Source organism: Dendrobium catenatum, unplaced genomic scaffold (genome assembly GCF_001605985.2).
Source record: "Dendrobium catenatum unplaced genomic scaffold, ASM160598v2 fragScaff_scaffold_156, whole genome shotgun sequence".
In the NCBI taxonomy this organism is placed as follows: Eukaryota; Viridiplantae; Streptophyta; class Magnoliopsida; order Asparagales; family Orchidaceae; genus Dendrobium; species Dendrobium catenatum.
In genome coordinates, this window is record NW_021318618.1 from 4,910,832 (window position 1) to 4,929,753 (window position 18,922).

At 34.8% G+C, this 18,922-nt stretch overlaps 1 protein-coding gene across 1 annotated transcript; it reads right to left on the reverse strand.

The window, feature by feature from the left end:
* Positions 1–487: 487 nt before the first annotated feature.
* LOC110113414 (ABC transporter G family member 15) lies at positions 488–16,385 on the reverse strand. The gene is made up of 8 exons (XM_020845999.2): positions 16,032–16,385; positions 15,874–15,953; positions 3,312–3,776; positions 3,000–3,125; positions 2,720–2,851; positions 1,982–2,539; positions 1,665–1,772; positions 488–1,346 (listed from the first exon to the last, which is right to left on the reverse strand). Exons 1-8 carry the CDS (start codon positions 16,243–16,245, stop codon positions 999–1,001), a joined length of 2,031 nt encoding a protein of 676 aa, XP_020701658.1. The 5' UTR covers positions 16,246–16,385; the 3' UTR covers positions 488–998.
* Between the last annotated feature and the right edge of the window lie 2,537 nt (positions 16,386–18,922).

Here is an 18,922-nt window from a genome sequence, read left to right on the forward strand (position 1 = left end):
AAATCAGATCTCTTGTTGACTCATTTATAGCCTTTTTTTTTTTTTGGAAAAAAATGTAACAAAAAGAGTAAAAAACATACTTAAATGACACTGCAAAGTATTTTTATTATATTCTAAACTAATATACATTAATTTATGAGTTGGCAATTGTGGATTTTATGATAAATATAAATTTAAGTATATTTAAAATTGAACCATTAAATCAATTTGAATTTAACACATAATACAAATTTGATTTTAAAATTTAAATTACTTTATTTAATTAAACTTCTTATACTACAGCTAATAATTTAATCTACTTCGATTATTTTTCTCATCCCTTTTAATATAAAGATATTGACAAGTTGATGATTGTATTAAGACACCATTGACCATTCATATAAGATTCAAAGCTATCTTGATAAAATATTAAGGCTTAAGATGATTAGTAAATGTTTGGAAATCCTTTTTCAATATTTCCACAAGCTATTTAATTGCACAGAGGAAGGGAATAGAAACCCTAATGAATCTTCTCTCATCAGCATAAACAAATCGCCCATATGGCCATATTCAAAGACCCTTTCAAACATCAAGCCTATGAATATTCTAAGATATCATAAACCAATCAATGAAAAAAAGAGAGGTAAATTTATCAGTAATGCTCCTCTAAAATAAGATTAATTATTATGTGCGGACGCCGAATGTCGGACGCCGAATGTCGTCCGAAGACCAACCAGAATGCGCCACATCACCCCTTTGCGGTGTACCGCGGTTTGATACTACTCGATACTGCTGACATGGCTGCACCTGATTTGCCTCTGAATGTGAGCTGGGTCCGACCTCCGCATAAAATACAGGAGCAAGAATGGATTTAAAAAGTACACGGATTTAACATTACACAGTTTATACAATCACAATATGATATAACCCTAATGCTTCTTAAATCACAAGATTTATTTATCTCTCCTTTTTTTTCTCCTTTTTTAAGGTATGGAAGGTTTGGCAGTGTAGTAAAATTGTCATGGAAGTGGAGAGCTCAGACCTTCTTGTAGAGCCATTGGATGCTGAGTACCATTTGATAATGAGAAGGAATTTTTCCTCAGGTTGAAGGAAGGTTTCCTTAGACTTGTAACTTTGGCATTGAGCTCTCTGAAGAAAGGAGTGGTGCTCTCCTTGAATTTGATAATGAGAAAGAAGAGAATCCTATAGACTATGAGCATTATAACGGCTATCAACAAGTCTATCCACTTTGATTGGTCCAAGGTAAGCCCAAAGGTATCATATAGAATAAATTCTCCTGACAATTTTGGATCACCAGGCACCAGAGGATCAAAGGTTGCGCCAATGAAGTCATTCTTGTAATTTCCCTGAGAAAATATAAGTTCAGTATTTTTCTAACGATGCCAATCCTATTGACACTTTAGGAAGCTTTCTTTTTAGCTGAGGGTCTCGTTTGGTTGCTCCCGACGTTTTTTGCGTTGTTAAACGGAGGTATTACAACGAAGAAGCATATTTTTTTTCTTCTCAGATTGGCGAATTACGGAGGTGTAGGAAAAGTTATTTTGAAAAAGTCGCGTAAACAAAAAGTAAAATAATAGTTTTTTCACCGATTGAAATCGGAATGGAGAACTTGCGGCCAACCAAACGAGATTGAGAGCAGCAGTAATGTTGAATAGAAACATTACCTGAAGCAACCATGCACCATAGTTCATGTAAGAAATTGGATATCGCCATATGGGCTTGGGAAGATCTCTAAGCAAACGGAAGAATCCAGCGGTCATCATGACAATTCCCTGCAATGTTACATATAAGAGTGGGAAGGGAGAAAATACTTACAAAATAACTGCTTTTTCTATGATTTTGGCTTTGTTTGGGACGGCTTTCTTATTGCTTTTTAAAATAGTTTTCTAAAAAAAATTAAAATTTTTGTACTAAAAAGCTGCTTTAGGAAGCAGTAAGAAAATTGACCCAAACGAAACCTTTATAAACTATAACTACTTACCATGATTCCAGCTCCAGCAACAATGCCCATCAGAAAATTGGGAACAACAGATGCCACAACCATCATTATACTTTCGACTATGGCAATGCCAGTATAGATACTGATGGCGAAGTAAGCATAGTGAGGGAAATCATTGTGGGCTTTCACCATGAAGAAGGTGATACTTGCTGTAGCAATGGAAACTGCAACCAAGAAAGGAAAAGCTGATAGGAAATTTGATAGGGTATATACAGCTACACCATAGTGTCCATTTTTCCTTTCATGATAAAAAACCACCATTTCTTCCAGGAAGGATGGAAAACCACCAATGGACATGAAGGTCATGAAGCCAGAAATAAATGATCCACAAGAGGCCCGGGCCAGTATAGCAGTGTAGCTTGTCCCCACATCAAAGTATATACTACCAACACAGAGAGATACAACTATATAGATTATGATCCTCAACCAATAGTAGCCAATGTCTCTGCGCATGTTGATAAAAGATCTACTTGTCAATGTTCTGAGCTGCTTCCACCAGCTAGCCAGACTGCCCTTAAGAAATTCCACCGTGAAGCCTTCCTGAATTAAACAGACTTAATCATATCAATTACTTAGAGAAATATAGGATAAGTAACACACTTAAGAGTTAAACACTATTTAATCATCACTAACAATGTTACCCAATCTGAAAAAAATTTAAATTTTGCTTGCATTTGATGGATTAAAATTAAATTCTTGTTGAAAATGACAGAAGTATACAATCTTGGATATCTCTGCAATCTTCCTTTTAGCCATCATAGCATACTCTGAGCTTTTGTATTTATCGATAAGCAATGCTTTGATCTCCATCGTTCCTAATCTCAACAGGGGATCCGAAGAAGATTCATCCTCCTACATAATAGATAGCATAAATTGTAAATATGACATTTACATAAACTCATAAAGAATTTTCAAATCAAACTAGGGAAAGAAGGGAGTAAGGGGGAGTAGAGATTTCAAGTATGAAGAGAAATTAATATGGACGTAGTGCCACACATACTGTAATACGCTTCATTGATCCTTTTAGCGTAGCATTCACACGGTCAAAATCAGAGTTAATACATCGAAGAAAATGATCTGATGGGTTCCTTCTGACAGGACAGGGAAAGCCCGCCTCTGAAAAAAACTGTCCAAAGGAAAAAGGTCGTTTAGTGAATGGATTAAGGCTTCATTTGGGACAGTTTTTTTACTGTTGCTTAAAGCTGCTTTCTAATACAAAAATATTTATTTTTGTATTAGAAAGCAGCTTTAAGAAGCAGTAAAAAAGTCATCCCAAACAAAGCCTAAGATTAAATAATGAGTTGGGCTATACCTTAGTAGCCAGCTTTGCATCTCCAAAGTACACAGTTTCTCCACCTGACAAAAGGTACAAATCATCAAAGAGTGCGAAAACTTCACTGCTTGGTTGGTGAATGGAGGAAATGATGGTTTTGTTTCCATCACGAGTCATCTGCCTAAGCGCCTGGATGATAAAAAAAGCTGCTGCGCTATCAAGTCCACTAGTGGGTTCATCCAAGAAGAGAATAGGAGGTTTTGTAAGAAGTTCCAGTGATATGCAGAGCCTCTTCTTCTCTCCCCCGCTAATACCCCTCATATGCCAGTTCCCTACTAGTCCATCTGCACAATCTTCCAGGCCCATCTCCTCGATTGTTGTTTCCACAACTTTTTCTATCTCCTTCTTGGTCATGCTACAAGGAAGCCTTAAATGTGCCGAGTATGTTATGGTTTCTTTAACAGTCAGTGTTCCCAGAAGAACATTTTCTTGCGTCACGTAGGCCTACAAAATATCAAAGGACTGAGATTCATGCAGATAAAGATTGACACATAAAAAGAACATTGGAAATGAACATATTTTTCAAGAGAATAATTGAATATGAAAGCAACATTCCAGTAAGTTATAGAGAGAACAAAAAGTTACATGACAGAATGAATCTAAGTATTACTGAAATGCTACATAGTTAGTGATCAACCTCGAATTAAGAAAATCATTAATTCCTCCATAGTCCATATAAACAAGAATGATGACAAACTTCCAAAATGAAATAGTAAATTAATGCTGCACCTTTTATTGTTTTACCATGAAAAAACTGTTGTGATAAGATGTGATATGAACTGTTGAGTACAAGAAAGATTATTTGATTTCCCAAAAAAAAAAATTTAAAGATTTCCCAAAGAAAGATTATTTGATGAGGCAATATAAAAATTCAAAGACTAATATTCGAAGTGACGACACAGAGATCGCCTTAGTAATTTGGTGAAAATGTTGTGATTTAGTTGTGAGCTGTTAACATCATATGGGGGGGGGGCATCGTTAATCATAATAATTTCATCAGTGATGTGAAGACATTAGCAGCTTTTGCCAAACTAAACATTGGAGAATCCTAATGCACGGAAACTTCCTGCACTTACTGGTTACTAAATGCTCGACGATGAAGATCCTAACAGACAGCATTCAGATGACAAACTAATAATTAAATAACATTTCTGAAATTCAAGGAGAATTTCACCTGCTTGTTGATCCTGTTTGAAAGTTTAAAAATGAATTAAACAACTCGAGTCGTTTTTCTCAAACATTGCCAGATTCAGTTTTAAAGAAGTTAAGGAATCATATAATAATTAGCACAGTATTACTGATTTCTGATTGCTACACATGGAATAAAAGACAGCTATAGCCACTTTAACATTCACAAGTACGAGAATCAATGTGATTTGTCATGCCCTGAACCATCATTAATGCTGAAGTTTCACCATGAGAAGGGAAAAAAAGTTATGTATATCACAAGAAATTCAAGCCCATATTAACAAAATTTACCCAATAATAATAATAATAATAATCAGTGCCACAGTCCAAAACTAGCCGATCAGATGTGACAGTTTTTCATCTCAGCTTTAGTTTTCATAGCAACCTTGATCAAATTCAAATGAATAAAGTATATGATTGTGAAAGGATCCTGGCACAATGGTTGGAGGATGTTATTTTTCCATGTTGCGGGTTGTAATAATCAGCTTTATTTGTTTATCCCTACTTTTGGGTTGAGCCTTATGGATTCTCTTCAGCTCATTCTTGTTGAGTTTTTTGTTAGGCATTAACTCAATTTTTCACAAGTCCTTTTAAAATAGTTTATAGAAAATTTACTAGTAATCTATATATGCCTTCACATACATTTAACAGGAATCCAGCATGTCATGAAAGGGGGACTTGCCTTTCAAGGGGGCCCATAGAGGAACTCACCTAAATGATCTTAAAGGGGGTAACGTTCGCCTAGAGCTCATAGGAGGATTCATCCGACCAAATCAACATGTGTCACTTGTCAAGGTCACCAGAAAGCTCACCCCACACGAGGTGACTAAGAAGTTCCCTGCCAAGTCAGTTATCCGCTAGATGCCCTGATTCCACTATCAATCACTCGCTCTCTCTCAAAGCAACCACCCCTCCATCCAACTCATTTACAGGAAAGTGCCTACCTAGGGTTCCCAACTCGCCTTATAAGCGCCTACCACAAATCAATTTCTCAGCTACCTCAGCTGACTCACCCATTCCATCAAAATGATTCAAGGCTTGTTACAGATCCCAGCGACTTCTAGTCAGCATCATATCTTCGGGCTCGTCCTGCTCTGCATCAACTTGCAGACTTGCTTGAAGCCACGGAGTTCACCCTCTTCTAAATTCGCTCAGCGCATACTCAACACCATCTCACTCACCCAAAGATCAGTCCTCAACCCAGGTTATCCCTCATCCGATCAGGGGGTGACACGTCTCTAGAGTGTTTTGTAGCATTGTATTTGTGGAATATGTAGCATTGTACCTTTTTTACTTTTTCTTTTTGTAGTCTTTCATGTAACTCCCTTAACCTTATAAGTAAGGGGTCAAGAGGAATGGTCAAGGGGAACATTTTTTCCTTCTTCTGATAGTGGAAACTCTGTCAATTCAAAAGCTCTAAGTCATTGATCAATTTTTAGATTCTTTTCTATTCTCCAATTCCATTCCTTACTCTCCATCCTCACCCAAATTCTTACTCACTTGCACTTACCCAGTCAGGCCTTACCATGAAGGTCGAGTATCATCCACAGACAAATTCAAAATCGACATAATCTACCTTCAATTCTTTCCAATTTGTTAAATCCCATTATATTTGTGCATCTTTTGCCATTTATTATACCCAAAGCCACCTAAAATAATTTCCACTATTATTCTATTAACTATTTTAAAATCATATCACTAAATACTTCCTTGTTTACCAACAAATCCATCCTAAGATTATATTTTCTATAACACTCAATTTAAAAGTCATCAACTTCTTTATTTATTGATAATTAGATCCATGCAATATAACCAATATAACTGTAGTTTATAAACCCATCTTTTATATCATGATTTTTTAATAAAGTATTCCTAGGTTACTTCCCTTTTTTAACCACCCAATTTTAAATGTAGAAGATATATACTTATTTATATCTACATTCTTTTACCTAAAAACTTTAAGACACTTAAAATCATCACATCTATATATCAGTTGACCTTCCAACAATATTAATTGATAAATTATTGATTTCACGTTCACTAGAGTAGGATATCACAAAATGATTAGTGTCCTACCAAACCTAAATTTGTCTCTTAAAAAAAATCTTCCTTGCAAGAGATCTCGCATCTATCAATAATGTCATCTAAAAAGAACATAAAATAGAGTAACTTATTTAAATCTCTTTTATTAAAAGCATTCGTAGTAAAATCAACATGTTAAAATCATGGTGGTGACCTTTAGTTTAACGGTACTATGATTGGAAGCCTCCCAACCACTCATAATATAATAGTCAATGCTCCATCATACATATTTATCTTCAAGCTACATTTTACTTTAGCTTTTCCTTTTTAATGTCAATTAAATCAATTCTTATGATACTCGATCCATGCAATTTAAAATCATATAGAGCCCATATAGAGCCTTTTTTAACCTGCACTCTTTGTTACCCCCAGATTTCTCCTTAAATCATGGTGGAATCTCCATAAATATTTTTTTCTCCAAGTTCTTGTGTAGGAATGCATTTTTGACATTTAACTGTTCCAGATGCCAGTTGTAATTAGTAGCTAGAGAGAGCAGGATCCTCACGGTGTTCATCTAGACCATCGGTGCAAAAGTTTCCTTGTAGTTAATGTCGTACGTCAGAGTGTACCCTTTCGCCACCATTCTTGTGTTATACCTTTCCAATATACCATCAGCTTTGTATTTCACAAAGAACACCCATTTGCAGCCAATTGATTTTTTTCCTATTGGTAGGTCGGTGATCTCCAATGTATTGTTCTTCTCCAAGGCATGCATTCAATCTTTCATGGCACTTTTCCAATTTTCATTAGATAAGGCCTAAGAAATATTGTTAGGAATATAAATATCATTTAGTATACCTAAAAATTTTTGTGTGACAGTGAGAAGTTATGGAAGGATACAAAGTTGGTTAAAAGATACAAGGGAGTTGTTTTTGGTGAACTTGTGTTTACCTCAATTTCATAAGACGGTTTAGATTCTTAAATCTGCTCTGGAGCATAATTTAGATTTGTACGCCTGGAATACACTTGCCCAAACCTACTGTTATCTATAACAACTTTATTCTCAGTTTCCCTGGTTTTGATTTTGATTTTTGTGGATTGATTTGAGGTGGAGCTAGAAGGTCAAGAGGGGAAAACTCACTTTCCTCATCTTTCTTAATTACAGTCTCCCCTCTGAAGATGAGGTTTGGTGAAATAGGATTTTTATTCATCAAAGGTAATGTCAAAAAATATAAGAGTTTTTTCGGTGCGGGGATAATAACACTTATAACATTTTTGAGTGAATGAATATCTAACAAAGATACATTTGAGTGCTCTTTAATTTAAATTTTTTTTTATTTTGGCTATGCATATGAACATAGGTAGTACACCCAAAGATTATGGGTGTAAGGTTATTATGAGTTCAGAATTCGGGGGAAAAAGAAGATAGAATATTCATTGGTGTTTAAAGTTTCAAGTTTTTTTAAGGTAGTCAATTTATGAGATATGATAGTTAGAGGGCTTCCCCCCTTAGAATTTGGGTGCATTGTGTTGGAATAAAAGCACACAGATGGAGGCTAGAAGATGATCATTTTTTCTTTCTGCAACCCAATTTTATTGTGGGGTATGAATGCAGGAAAACTCATGAATGATACCTTCTTTTTGGAAGGAGGAGGACAGGGATTGATTAAAGTAATCTTTAGCATTTTCTGAATGAAATTTTTTTAATTTTATCCCGAATTGGTTCTGGATCATGGTATGAAAAATTGGGAGGATAGTGCTAACATTGGATTTATTTTTTAGGAGAAAGATCCAAGAGACTTTAGTATAGTCATCAATGAAGAATACAAACCATCGGACTCCTAAGACATTAGGAATTTTTTAGGGTCCCCAAATATCACTATGAATAAGGTAAAATGAAGTATTACATCTCTCATGTTTGTTTGAAAAAGAAATTCGTTTATGCTTGACTAACTCATAGGTTTCACAATGAAAAGATTCATTTTTCAACTAATAAAAAAGTTTTTGTTACATATTTCTTAAGATATCAAAAGATGGATGAACTAATCTAAAATGATGAAGCAAAATAGTATATTTTTTATCAAATAGGGATAACATAGAATAGCAATTATTGATAATATTAGATTTGTTCAGCTCTTCTAAGTAGTACAATCCATCACACTCGTTAGCAAGTCCAATCTTCTACCCCGATCTTTGGTCCTGAAATAAGCAACAAGTAGGGTTAAATAAGACTGACAATTACGATCACTGATAAGTTTTTGTATAGACATTAGATTTGTGGATAATTGAGGTACGTGGAGCACATTTTTTAGAGTGAAGGAGGAAGATAAGGGTATGTCTCCTTGGCCTGCTACTGTGGTAAGAGAACCATCAGCAGTGATGATTTTCTTGTCACTTGGACAAGGAGTATAGTTGATGAAATGGATAGTGAAGGGTGTCATGTGATCTGTGACTCTTGAGTCAATGATCTATAATCCTTTCAATTGATTTTTAGAGGCAGTTAATCCAATGGATATAGAAAACTTACCAAAAAGTGCAAGAGAAGAAGATGCAGGTTTTTTTCAAGGGATACTAGAAATTGTTTTAGTTTATCAATTTCTTCTTTATTGATATCTCTAAAGCTAGACTACATTTCTGGGTTAGGATGATTTATTGTAGTTTTGGCTTGTGATGTGCCATTTTGTCCACTTCTTTCATTCCACTTCTTACTTGAGGGCTTTTCATGTATTTTCTAGCATGTCTTCTTTGTGTGTCTTGATTTCTTGCAATAACTGCTCCAAAGGGAGTCTTTGTCTTTAGATTTTGAGGAATCCTTACCTTTTTGACTTTTTCCTTTCATGGTACCTCTTTGGTTGACGCCATTGTTGAACCTTCAACTACTTTTGGCTCTAGCATTACCCCTCGTCAGCTTTCCTCAGTATGAATGAGAGAAATTGTCTTGTTTAAAGAGGGTGTCTCCTCTTTTCCAAGAATCTGAACTCCAACATGATCAAACTCCGCATTTAATCCTGCAAGAAAGTCATACATGGTATCTTTCTCAATAAAATTTTTTAGGATAACAACATCTTTTGGACACTTCGTCTCTATGCATCTTTAGTGATCAAGTTCTTGCCACAAGTTTTAAAGAAAAGTGTCATAATCCGTTACAGTTTTGATTCATTGTTTTGTGCTTCCCATCTTGACCTTAATTTTAAAGATCAGGGCAGCATCTCGAGCCTTTGAGAAGGTTTGTCTGGCGGCATCCCATATGTCCTTTGCAGTAGATAGAAACATCAAAGTATCACTAATTTCTGGAGTCATGGAATTCCACAACCATGACATAATCATGGAGTCCGCTTCATCCAATGCCCAAAAATTAGGATCACCTTCTTTTGGTCCTACCCCAAGGAGGAGATTCAACTTTCATTTCCCTTTCAAGTAGGTCTTCACAAATTGAGACCAATTCAAATAATTCTTCCCATTTAAGCGATAGGAAGGCTGCATATTTTGGAGATCTCTACCTTGGTGCATCATAGAGTCCTCCATTTGGTCAAAACTTTGGGAGGAATTTGCTTCAGACATTGTGGTTGAAAATGGTTGCGATGAAGGCTATATTAAGCAAGGCAGCAATGAAGGCTAAGTTGGTTATAGATAGGACAACAACAAAGGAATGTCAACAATGAAGGCACGACAGTACAAAAAAATTCAAAATTTCAGCAATGGCAATGACGGCTTTGATACCATGTTAAATTCAGAGAATTAGAGAGGGAAAATGATTAATTTTATTGCACAAAGCTATCCATATATATAGATCTATACAAGACAACTTAATAAGGAAACAAATAATTATAAAATCATGCATAATTGCTCAAATATAATCCTTTCTAAACCAACCAACTAAATATGGAGGAGATTGGTGTGATCCAGGTGAGCCTCCCACTAATTCCCATCCAAACCATGGGATCAAAATGTCAAGGGACGACTGGGATTTAATAGGTGAGCCTCTCACGGATTCCCATCCTAGTCGTGGTTCAAAATGACAAGGAATGGCTAGGATTTTACAATAACTACTCTATCAAGGGTTGAAGAAAGCCCGACTTTACTAAAGTTACAATCCCCTAGAGAGAACTATTAGCTAAATCAATCTAATAGCTTCAAAACTATAATGTTTAAGTCTATATATAATACAATAGGCTAGGCTAGCGTTATTTTTAGGAATCAGACTTCCAACTTAGCTACCGAAGCTAAACATATCAAATATGAAGGGTGCACAAATGGTTCTAGATAATGCAATATTTCCTTTTAATTATTTTGTTGTCTTAAGGGGCTTTTTAGTTTTTAAGTTTTAATTCCTAATCAATTTTACTTGATTCCTTATTTTATAGAGTTTTCATCTTAGAAAAAAAAAACCTAATGTTAGAAGGAACTAGGTTCTGAAAAAATCAAGCATTATTGTTCTATGCATCACACCTGTTTTGACTATCATTGTAAATCAATATGTCAATATTGTAAATTTAATGTTCTGAATGTCGATTAGGATTTGAGCTTTAGCCTAATTTTGCCCAACTAAATTTCAAATATTAGTTTTGGCTCAAAAATAATAATTAAGGTCTTTTATTTTTTAATAAATTTATAATTAATAATACATAAATTAGGGTTTCATTGATATTGGAATTAAGTTTAAGATTTGGCCTATCAAATAAGTTAAATTTTATGAAATTTGAATTACAAGTCACTATGGAGATGAGGATCGTTCCATAAAATTTTCAACTCATTTGGAATTAACCATGATTTCTAAGGATTTATTGATTTAAAATTAAATTATTACTCAAAAATTAAGAAATTTTATTTTTTAACCTCAAAATGGTTTGAAATATTATTTTCTGAATTCTACAAATAATTTAGATTCTATTGCAAATGATTTCATATTTTAACGATATTTGTTAAATTATTAGTGAAGTATGCAAGTTTACTAGGTCCACAACTCTAACCTTATAACTAATGTTTGAGAATTTTCTAAGTAAATGATCTTAAATTCTTATGAAAAATCAAAAGTTATTGTAAAGCTTAATCAATCCCTAAAAATTTAGGGTCATTTAGAGTTGATTTATGGGGCTTAACCTTTAATGAATTTTTGAAGGAGCAAACCATGGTCCTTAGGGTTCATCAAATTTTCCCTCTAATTCATAAGATTGAGGGAGGATCTGATTTTAATCTCATGTTTTTTTTTTTTAAATCAAGGGTAATTTATCATAATTATTTTAAGTTCAGAGTTATCTAAAGATCCTAGACTGAAAATTTCGTAAGGGTTTAATCTGAACTCAAGTTGTCATGAGAAAATTCATAGGTGTGAAGATGGTGGAGATCCACACAAGGCAGTTGGGGATAGCTGGCCAAGCAAAGGGGAAGGGTAGCTCAATTTTGGGTTTAGACTTTTAGGTTGATGAATTTGGCTTGTCTTGGGTTGTTTCACCCTTTGAGCTAGCCCAATTGGATTGGTTTTAACCCGGGCAAAAAGCCCAGGGACTACGAAAAGGTCAAACCAAGTTTGATTGGATTTGGGCTTAGTTTACTAGGCTTTATCCTAAAAAATCAAGGATAGGTATCCTTAGGAGTCTTTTAGTAATTTTGACTACTCATGATCAAATATCCTTGAACATGGGTTAGGCATGACCCAAAGTGATCCTAGAATGGGTTAGGATCATTTAGGATCAAAACTAAGACCCATAGGTTGGGTTTGACCAAAAATAGTTTGCTTAAGGGTTTTCAATAATTTCAACACATGTGGCTTGACCATGGGTTAGGCATGACCTCAAGTGACTCTAAGATGGATTAGAGTCATTTAAAGCCAAAGGTCAAATAGTAAATTTTGAGTTTGTTTAGGGTTTCAGGGTCTTGGGTCAAATATAAGTTGACCATAGTCAAAGGGGCTTAACTATAGGTCAACCATGAGTCCAAGTGATCCTAAGATAGATTATAAACATTTGGACTCAAAGCCAAGGAGACTATTTAGTTTGAATTTGACTCCTAGGTTCAATTTAGGAGTGTTATTTAAAGCTTGTGTCAAATTTGGGTTGACCATGGACAAAGGAGTTTGACCATGGGTCAACCATCAATTCAAGTGATCTCAAAATGAATTAAGATAACTTAGACTAAAATAAATCCCAATTGATGAATTTTCAATATTTAGATTTGATATAGGGTTCTTTTATGCTTTAGGTCAAATCTGGGTTGACCATGATCAAAGAGGGTTACCATAAGTCCAAGTGTTCCTAATAATTATTAGGACCATTTAGATTTAATTCCCAGGTTAAATGACTTAGATGAGAGTTTTGGGTTCAGATTAAGGTTAACGGTTGACCTTTGTCAAATCTCCCTTGACTTCTGGTCAAAGGGTATGACTAAGTCCTTGACTCATGAAGTGGGTCCAAAAGTAGATCAAGGTCATTAGGATTAGTCCTTAGGTCAAAGATCAGCTGTGGTAAATCCTAAAGTTGGGGTGATTTGGGGAATTTTAGTTATTTTAGGTTTTCATCTAGGGAAGACCATTTGGTTCCACTGCTTATCCAAGATGATCTGGGAGTGTCCTAGGATCCCTAAGAAGCTTCTAATTCAATACAGGGTTGATTGGGCCATGATTGGTCCAATCAACTTAGGGGCCCATCTAAAGGTACTTTTGAGTTTTTGGCTTTTGATTAACTTTAAACTTTCACAAATGGGGCCTTGTGAAGGGTCATGCTTCCAAATAGGTTTAGGAGATCTAGAGTATTCATTCTAAGGGTTATGGATACCACCTAAGGCAAATTAGGGCTAACCTAGCCTAAGGGTGTCTATGGTCCTCTATAAAGGAATATCCTAGAATGGCTTGGCTAAGCAATGACATTCCAACACCACCTCATCGATCATTCAAAGCTCGTGCTACCTTCACTTCTAAGAAGAAGAACCCAACTATCCTTAATTACCTTGGTAATCTTCCTAGACCTTCTTGTCCCCTAAATTCAGGATGGGTTGCTCATACCTCCAAACATAGGGGTATTTTATCCATCCTCAGTCACCTCCATGACCTCAAAATGCTTCCTTGCCCACAACCTACAAGTCGTGTCTTCTCTAACTCTAAAAATAGGATATTCTAACTTCCAATAATCGCCTCCCTAGCCTTTCATTGTAACTTTATCTATAGTCCTCACATTTTCAACTTTGCCCCTAGGGGAGAACCAAACCGACCATCCTCAAAGGCCTCCTCAATCTTTCAATGCCTCTTATTTTGTCACTTTAAAGTCATGCCATCCTCAACTCCCTAAAAAATTGGCTATCATCACTCATCAGTGCTCAACCTCATTGTGTTGTTAAATAGATGACACAAATGTAAGCCTACTTACATTGCTTTTTATTGATGTTTTCATTGAGTTTGAGAAATAGCGACATTTTGTAATTCATATCTACTTTTAGTAGAAGTTTTTTTTTTATTTAGGATAAGTTCAATAATTTCATATTTTCAATAAAAAATCATGTAACATCTACTCGCTTTATTTACTTTTCTGATTGTGTTTCTCAATTCATAATTAAGATGATATTATCTCTCTCTACTAACACAACTTCTAACATGCAACAAAAGTAAAAAAAGCCTTTCTCAACTCTCGAGCGTTGTTCATCAATTTTTTCCCTCCTATTCCATATCCAACCTAAATACTCTCATCTGCACCTTCTAAAACTAAATCGGCATTGCCACCGCCATTAGGTATGAGATGAAAAATGAAGTAATCAATGAAATTTGACTGACGACCTTAGAATAGAACAAGGTGGGTCTTGGCATTTCTGAATATAATTGGAGATGAAAATCCAATGACAGTGCTCTGACATGCCATCTATAATAAGCATGCAAGGAGGCTATCAACAAATTGTTTCTGCCAGCATTTTTGTGTAATTCGAAAAGCCTTATTGGTTGATGGGAGAGAGTAACACGTGGCCTTCAAGAATCATGCAATGACTGCTAATGACTGATCTAGCCTTGCTTGAATCAAAGAGCTAACATGTTGCAAGCGCAAATCTTTGGGATCAATACAACCGAGATATGATGATCAACGTGCATACGCAGTAAATGGAACAGAGCTTATTTAGTCTAAATATTGTTCTGATACATATCAGAACTTTAACAATTCACACTAATTTTGGCAACTTCACTTCATTGATTTCTTAGGAGAAAAATATTAAAATGGTCCCTTCACTCGTTATGAAAGACAAAAATAGTCCCCAATTATATTAAAAGACCATTTTTATCTCTAAACTCTTTAAAAAGGAACAAATATAGTCTCACAGTGATAATATTTTTTTATTTTTTAAAGACTTGAGAGACCAAAATGATCTTTTAATATAGTTGAGGACTATTTTAATACTTTTTAGTCAGGGGATCATTTTGATCCTTTTCCAGGTTTCTTAGTCACCGTTTGAGGGGATTGATCTTCCCCAATTGACAAGAAGGGAGCAGTAGTAGTGTGGTCATCTCATCGATTCCAATGGGAGACAGCAGCAACAATTGTTACATGCAAGGAAGTGACCAGCCAGCCACGACCTGGCTGAGCTGACATAGGTCGGTTCAGGCCCATTCAATCTACTTCACCTACGGAAGGAACTTAAGTACTAAAGTTATTATTCAGAGGCATTTATAGTTTTATACAGTTGATGTAACATGAATCAGATTCAATTAACATGCAGTGTCTGAAACCACTAATAACACTTCAACAAACATCGCGTTTTTTTTTTTTTGGTCCCTCGGGATGCAAGGTGTTCAAAATAGCTCCAAAATGTCATTTTTTTATGGTTTTCAGAGTGCCACAAAAGCTTTTTTTTTTTGGGATCTCAATCTGCACGCGTCATGTGAAACATCCACAAGTTTATCGATTTTATAAATCCTGCTAAACACTATTTTTGGGACATTAAATCCTTTTATTTTGATTAACCCTAAATGTCGGCACCACTATTAATTAAATTAATGATTTGTTGAATTTCATCATTCACAGGATTCAAGAATAGCTAAATATCTCAAATCCTTTAAAAAAAAAAAAAGCAAAATATTTTTCAGATTTTGATCCGCTCAAGATTTTCTAAATATAAAATTACCGGGTTTTACTAAATCCTACCTGAGTTGAATCCTACTTGTAGGCTAACAACCTCTTTTCTTGTCTTCCAGCAAACTAACAAACATCCTACAAGCGACCAAGCTAACTAGGTTTCGAGACAATAATAAACTGATCAATTTAATAGTATTAAAAAGAAAATCAAGGGAGATTTCACAAAAGAATATAAATTCAAGAAATAACAAAACAGCATAAAAAAAGAAAGAACAGAAGCGTACAACAACACCGTAATCGGTCCTCCGTTTCTTCCCATTGAGCAGCACACTTCCCGACAGCACAACATTTCTCCCCAATCTCCCTACAACCAAAACCAACGCATACCATTAATTCTCCATTCTAGGTCACCAAATTCCCCAGACAAAAAAAGGAGCAGTACCTGCCAAGGAGTCCAGAAGAGTAGATTTCCCTGAGCCAGATGGACCCATGATTGCCAACAAGCGACCAGGCAAGGCATAGCCGCTAAGCCCCTGAAGCAGCTTCCTCACCGGCTTCCGGGCTCCGGGATTGGCCACAACCGCCGTCAAGTCTTCCCAGACCAAGATAGCCCCAGGCTGCTGTGGCGCTTCACCTTCTCCAGCCATTTCGCCCATCTCTTCGAGCTCATTGCTCTACCTGTGAGGGCTAGCTGTAGATATATGGGGGAGTTGGAGGGTGGTCGAGGTCAGAGCATTAATGGCGGGAACCCACCGCTGTATATGTAAGACGAAGCTTTTACAGAAATATTAACCGGAGAATCAGACTTCAGCAACAGAGAACGATAAATAGGACTTCGAAAATATTTGAATTTATGATATTTTTTTGCGTTCCTTTATGATATTGCTTATAAGATTTGTATAAATGAGATTTTTTGGATGAGAATATTATCTTTAGAATTTAGAGAAATTATTCTTTGCGGACCGTTCGGAGTCTCGAGGGGCGTATTAGAACACACAACGTTACCTGGTACACAGTGGATACATAATCATGGTACACAGCAAAGAGATGACGTGACGCACTTTGATTTGCCTTCGAATAATATTCGTATCCACACAGAATAATTTCACTAGAATTTGAGCACGATAATATCAAAACTACTAAATTTATATATGATGGGTAATTGGGTATGACGCAGGTCATCTTGATCTGTTTGGTTAAGAGCTTTGACTATAAGCTAAGAGACATTGGATTCGATACTTACGTATGTGTTGTATATATAAGTTTGTCCAAACTGACCTAAATGTCCAAATTAAAAAAAAAAAACCTAAAATTTTAACAAAAAAATCAAAATAGTCTTGAGACTAATTGTGTAATGACCAATTTAGTTTTATCACGTTGCTCAAATTAATTTTATAACTATATAAAATTGATCTAAAATAATCTCTAATGTTGTAATTGTGATATAAAATTGATCTAAATTTAGTCATTCAGCTTTACAAATTTGATCATAATTTAGTCCCAAAGGACTATTTGGATCAATTTTGTATAGCCGATGGACTAAATTGAAAAAAGATTATACTATCAGAAAAAAATTGTCATATTCGAATAGTTGGGGTGCTATTTTTATGCAATTTTAAAATTTATATTTAATATTTAGGCTATGTATAGTTTGGAAGAAATTGAAAGAATATAATTTAATTTAATTTCATACTTCTATTTTGAGTAATTGATTTGAGTGTAATTAATACATAAACAAACTCAGAAAATATGAATTTTAACTTCAAATCAACTAAACAATAATTAAAAACTATTGATCACTCAATTTCACCATGTTCAAATAAATATCTGAAAATTAATTTCAGTCCAATCTTTTATAATCTTCCTTTATTTCCACTCTTACAATTTATTCCAAATAAATTATGAGGCTTTTTTTTAAGAAAATACCTAAATAAATAAAGACTCTTATCATTATAGTTTTGATTGAACTTAATGTTGCAATTCTTAAGTTCTCTTCTTTGGCCTTGCTCCTTATATGATGTACCTGAAATGTTGAGAGATTATTTTGTGCAGCGTTCGAACGCGTGTGGAGGCGAATTCGGTGGGGCCACGTCACAGAATGCATTGGGCCCCCAGTGACATGGCTTATCCGGATTCGCCTCCGGGCGCATCCAGACGCTGCAAAAAATATTTTTTTCTAAAATGTTAGTATAGCAAAAATAATCAATAATACTGGGAATCATCAAAATCACATATGAGACTCGACATGGAGATCTTTTGACAATGTGAATGTATAATTAGAAAATCCATGTGATGGAATGCTATCAAGAAGAATTAGCTTCTTTGAATTACAACCATAGATTTTTTTCTCAAATAAATATGAAATAGGTATCACATGTAATACTACAATTGAATTGAGAGAGACAAAGAGAAAGAGAGCATGATAGTGACATCTATCCATTTTCTCTCTATCAAATTTCTCTCTTGCTAATAAATGTCATCTATCTAAATTTTGTTTGAAATAATGTCCAATTTCAAATAAAGAATGCTGAGTTATTGAAGAGATGACATTTGTTATGTCATTTGATCAAAGTTTTAGAGACTTCTTTTAGAGTTTTTTTTTTACTCTATTTTCTTGAGATATGATGTTTATGAAGGCTGGTTGTCGAGGGATTAGTTACTCTGTCAACTATCTCATTCTTCTAGGGTAGCACCAGATAGATACTCCGCTCAAAAAAAAAAAAAAAGAGGAAAGTGATATAATGATGTCAGAAGTGTAAAGAGTGGAATCGAGCATAGCTCTAGCCACCCTTGTTTTTGAAGTCGAGCTTGATCAAGTGATCGAGTTTGAGTTTTAGATCAAGCTCTATTTTAAGAGCTCGAGTTGACCCATTTATTATGATAAAATGAAAGAGAAAATTGACTTTGATTTAAAGAATTATTGTAATAAAATGACAAAAATATAAGGATGTTATAAGAGAAATAATAAGTAATGACTTAATATAAGGAAATGAGATATAATTTTTAAATATTCTTTTCAATTTTGCTCCAAAACTTTTTTTTAAAAAAAAATTAATGTGTTATAAGTGTAGTTTAAAGTAATATTTTTAACAGATCGGATCACGAAATAACGAGTCCAGCCAATATTAGCTCAAACTCGACTTGATAGCTCGTCAAGCTTAAATCATGAGCCATCTATCGAACCCACCAGAGCTGACTCATGAGCCGACTTGACTCATTGCACCCCATGATAATGCATTAGTGTGGCATCATCATTCTAATTTACAAAGAAAAAAAAACCATATAATAAATAATAAAAAATAAAAAAATAAAAAAGGAATGAGTGGTTGTTTT